The sequence below is a fragment of the Silene latifolia genome, chromosome 11 (assembly GCF_048544455.1).
Source record: "Silene latifolia isolate original U9 population chromosome 11, ASM4854445v1, whole genome shotgun sequence".
Lineage (NCBI taxonomy): Eukaryota > Viridiplantae > Streptophyta > Magnoliopsida > Caryophyllales > Caryophyllaceae > Silene > Silene latifolia.
The window spans coordinates 8,210,918-8,215,619 of record NC_133536.1 but is presented as its reverse complement, the minus strand read 5'-3'; the positions used below and the strand labels follow the sequence as shown (position 1 = coordinate 8,215,619).

The following is a 4,702-nucleotide window of genomic DNA, read 5'->3' as shown; positions in this document are numbered from 1 at the left end:
CGTCCAAACACAAGATTTGCTATGTCGGAACCCACAAAAATTAGGATGCTGAGAAAGAAGACGACGAGTGTACCAATCAACATTTGCCGTGTCAATGATGCAAGAAAGTTGGCTGTTTCGTTGGTGATTTGTCGTGATACAGGAATCAACATTGATATTCCTATATCAGTGTAAGCTATCGTAAAATCGACCCATCGCGTCCTCGTGAACCTTATGGTTATGTCCCCTACCGCGCCATCATATTGCTGCTCAATAGTAAATGATGGTAAACTACGTTAGTTCAAATTTATCGACTAATAAAGCCGGTAAGAATGAGTTTAATCAAAGCGAGTTTATAAAATCATCGACTATACCACAAGACGAACAAGTAGACACCCTAAATATAAATATGTACTTGAAAAATTACAAACTTCCTTGTTTGTTTAAACTATCCCCTTTACTTGATCGACGTAGGCCTACTCGAGTACGACCCTTTAGTGCTCAACGACAACTCATACTGTTGGGTTTGTGCCTTGATTCTGTTAGTCACCGCTTTGAACGACTATGCGGGGTCTTTATTAGGTCATTCTGTCTTGGGCCTTTATTGGGTCATTCTGTATTATGTCTTAGAGCGTATTATATACCCTCTACCTAGCAGTCTTGCTTCTGTTATAACACATACACGACATTTTTAAACGCAACATATAGTATATACACACCTTATTAAAGACAGCTTCCACCATATCGTCGTAGGTTCCGTTCATAGTACCGTCCGGTCTTGCGAAGGGTACGAACTCAAATGAGATCGAGTTTTCAATGACAACTGTACTCACAGCCTCGTTAAATACCTCAATTGCAAACCCACTGAAATTATCGCGGCCAGTAACTGGGTCGCGTATAATCTCTACAAATTGAGTGAAGCCGCTCTTTGGTGGGACTGCAATGCTCAGTATTGTCTGGTTTTCCGACTGTGCCCTTACCGTGATCAGACTATGAGTCGACAGTGTCGTGAGCAAGGTCATGAGATAAAGGACCGCGGAGAAGCGGGACGAGCCTTCCATTTTCATATTTTGACGTAGTTTTGATCTTCAAGTGCGTTTAAGGTTACGGAAAATGGAAGAATGTTTTAATGTAATTTTTGATTTGTGAATTGTGACTAAGTCCAGGAGAGAATGTTGAAGAATGCTTTTTAAAATGAGAAGATATACCTAATGAATTCTCCGAAGACTTTGTAATTTGACATATGAAAACTACTTTGATAGTTCAACTATATTATAGTAAAACAATAGTTCTGATCTTCTATAAAACCGTTTTTACATATACAAGTGTTATTGTAAAACCAAGTGATCGCTATGCGGAGTATTAACTAAATAATTAACTAAAATAACTTCCACCAACTACCATTTTTCCATGATAAGAACGTCGAGATCTTTGTTATATGGTTTTACAATATTTTATTGTAGAACGGTTTTATAAGCGACTTGCTCATTATAAAATGAGGTTAAGGTTTTCGCAGTTGAGATTTCGTCGATCTCCATTATATATTACTCTATAAGATGATCATGCTGGCAAATAACCTTTGTTTTGGTCGTCGATTCAAAATATTAGTCGTCTCCAAGTTCTTTACAATTTAAAGTCATCTCGACTAAGATAGATTTATACGCAAGATATATAATTTTTTTTTTCTTCTTTTGCAAAAAGGAAATTTTAAAGACAATGTTGATGGTTACATGTTTTCAACCAGGTTATATTACCACTTTACCAGATAAACTATGAGAAGATATTTCACAGGAAAAAAACCGTGATGACATCATCTAGTGGTATAGAATCTCGGTACCATCTTCAAACGTACAACATGGTTTAAGGAAACAAAAATCGAAGACAACGTCGACTAGTAGTCATGATGTATGCTACATATGTGATCCCCAACAATGTCACGGAAACTATGGCGCACACTTTGAATATTCGATAGATGTTTGGGCTTGCAATGTCGGAAGCAACATCAACATTTGGTTCAACATCACATGTTCCGATACCACCAATCGTCCTCGCTTTAATTTTTTCTAATTGACCGTTGTCAATTATTTTTATGATTCCCTTGGAGACTTCTTGTACCAAGTTTGATCCTATCGGAAAAGCCTGTAACAAAAGAGGCAACGCGAACAATAGAAACATATCAGTTCATAAACTATACCATCAGTTGTAGTACAAAGTTTCTGACATATCAAAGAGACAGAAGAGATCATACAAAGCCGTATCCGGAAGAATGAAGGTTGGGAATAGGAACAAGGGTGAAGTTGCTGCAATGTTGAGCACGGAAAACCGAAAGAGGCGGTGTTTCATCAATGGCAACCGTGACCCCGCCTTCTGCAGTTCCTTTACTTAACATATCCATTAATACTGCCTCTGAATCGTAGGGATAGAGTTGATTATCTGCTAGTCCATAATCTTTAAGCCGATCATACACAAATGAGCCTCTCGAATACCCTACTTTTTCACCGGTGCGTATAATCTGGTTTAGACTTTTGTTTGGTGCACCCGGGTCGTGGCTTGAAAGTAACCATGCCAAGCTTGTGGCATAGTAAGTGATCAAGAAGAGTATGATCACCAACCATAGTAAGATCATTAGTCTTGTACCCTTTACGGTTCCTAACATCTCCCCTGCATCGTCGACAAATTCTCATATAAACTCGTTCTATGATTCAAAATTAAATAAGTCGGGAATTGGAGTTTCGGGTTAGACATAGTTTGAAGAAGAACGACAGCCCCTGCTAGTCCCCTCTCGCTCCGCTACCTAAAACAAGTACAGTAATAGATTATGAAGGGATTTGGGAATTAGGTACTTACTCCTCCAATCTGCCTCTTTTCTTTCTCTAAGTTGAATTATTGCGCCTGCAATTTCGACATTGAGATGAATTAATTTTGGGATATTATCCCGTATACCCCTAACTTTTTCATTTTCTAAGATGTACTCCTATTTTCTTGTAAAAAATTTTGACCCTTAATAACTCTTAGTTACAAGTTCAGAATAATAAGATAAACTTTTTTTCAAATTGACCGTCTTTATGATGTTTCAGTTTGAAAAAGAATTTACCGACGTCTCAACTCGTAGTCGGGAATTATGGTCGGTCAAAGATTATTCGTTAAAAAAGCTTTGACCAACGATAACTACATGCTACGAGTTCAAAAAGCGATCAATTTTTTTTAAAATTTAAGGCCTTGACGAGATAATTGGTTTGAAAAAAAAATTACCGTTTCCTAAACTTGTAACATAGAATTATTGCCGGTCTAAGTTTTTTGTGAAAAACGAGGGGTGCACTTAAGAAAACAAAAAAAGTTCAGGGGTACACGAGAGAAAAAACGAGGGGTACATCTAAGAAAACAAAATGTACTTATTATTAAAGATATGAGCAAATTATAATTATTGAACATCTTACTATCATCTGCACCTTCTTGTCTAACTTGTTGATTTGAATTATCTGCAATTCCGTATTCCCACCAAGACATTAGTGTATAATTGAATAAAACGATCTTACATGTAAGATAGTCTCTTATGTCATACATTCTCATGCAAGATTTCAAAAATGTGGGAAGGGGAGAAAATTGTTTAAGCAAGGGACTTACCCCTGTTTCGTCCAAACACAAGATTTGCTATGTCGGAACCCACAAAAATGAGGATGCTGAGGAAGAAGACGACGAGTGTACCAATCAACATTTGTCGTGTCAACGAAGTAAGAGCGTCGGCTGCTTTGTTGGTGGTTTGTTGTGATGTAGGAATCAACATTGATATTCCTATATCAGTGTAAGCTATTGTAAAATCGACCCATTGCGTCCTTGAATACCTTACGGTGATGTCTCCCACCGCACCATCGTATAGCTGCTCATCGTAAACAATCGATGATTAACTATAAGAGTCATGCACCATCTTATATAACTATTCATCTGACTAAAATGATTCAGCCTGGGATACTGTGACGAAGCCAAGATTTGAACTTAGGGGGCGAAAATTTTAGTTGGGGGGGACGACTAATTTCATAAGGTACACTCGAAAAAATTAACTAAAAACTTCGAAAATTTCATCGGGGGGACGCCGCCCCGCCCCCAGCTCTAGACCGTCTTATAAAAGAATTGTTGATAACACAGATAAGAGGCTAGCGTTTTAATAAGGTTATGTATATACGAACCTTATTGAAGACAGCTTCCACCATATCGTCATAGGATCCGTTCATGGTTCCGTCAGGCCTTTCAAAGGGAACGAACTGAAATGAGATAGAATTGTCTACAATTGAGCTCACAGCCTGGTTAAATACCTCAATCGCAAACCCACTGAAGTTCCGCTGTCCAGTAACTGGATCGCGGGTAATCTTGACAAACTGAGTAAAGCCGGGCTTTGGTGGAACCGCAATCCTTAGCGTTGTTTGGTTTCCCGATTGTGCCCATACCGTGATCAGACCATGGGTTGACAGCGTCACAATCAAAGTGATTAGATAGAGGACCGCAGAAAAGCTGGAAGAGCCTCCCATTTTCGCACCTTTTGACTCGACTTAGTTTTGATATTTAATTTCCGCTTTTGTGAGTTTCTAATTTTTTATAGCGTATTAAGTCCAAGATGCTAGGATTTTATATTGCTGTTTTGAATTAATAGGAGTATACTAGAATTTATCCAGTTTACAAGTAGTTGATAACTTGAATGCACGTCGATACTCGAGCTAGAAGCGTTTAC

General features: G+C 38.2%; 1 protein-coding gene across 1 annotated transcript; it reads right to left on the bottom strand.

The window, feature by feature from the left end:
- Positions 1-1,839: 1,839 nt before the first annotated feature.
- Positions 1,840-4,502, bottom strand: LOC141612834 (glutamate receptor 2.6-like). The gene is made up of 4 exons (XM_074431582.1): positions 4,164-4,502; positions 3,604-3,856; positions 2,228-2,640; positions 1,840-2,118 (listed from the first exon to the last, which is right to left on the bottom strand). The coding sequence occupies exons 1-4, from the start codon at positions 4,500-4,502 to the stop codon at positions 1,840-1,842; spliced, it is 1,284 nt and encodes a 427-aa protein (XP_074287683.1).
- Positions 4,503-4,702: the final 200 nt, after the last annotated feature.

Coding starts and splice junctions, on each gene's coding strand:
- LOC141612834 (XM_074431582.1), bottom strand. CDS start 4,502: ATGGGAGGCTCTTCCAGCTTTTCTGCGGTCCTCTATCTAATCACTTTG. Junction 3,857..4,163: donor TGGAAGCTGTCTTCAATAAG/GTTCGTATATAC, acceptor TACGATGAGCAG/CTATACGATGGTGCGGTGGG. Junction 2,119..2,227: donor ATTCTTCCGGATACGGCTTT/GTATGATCTCTT, acceptor CTTTTGTTACAG/GCTTTTCCGATAGGATCAAA.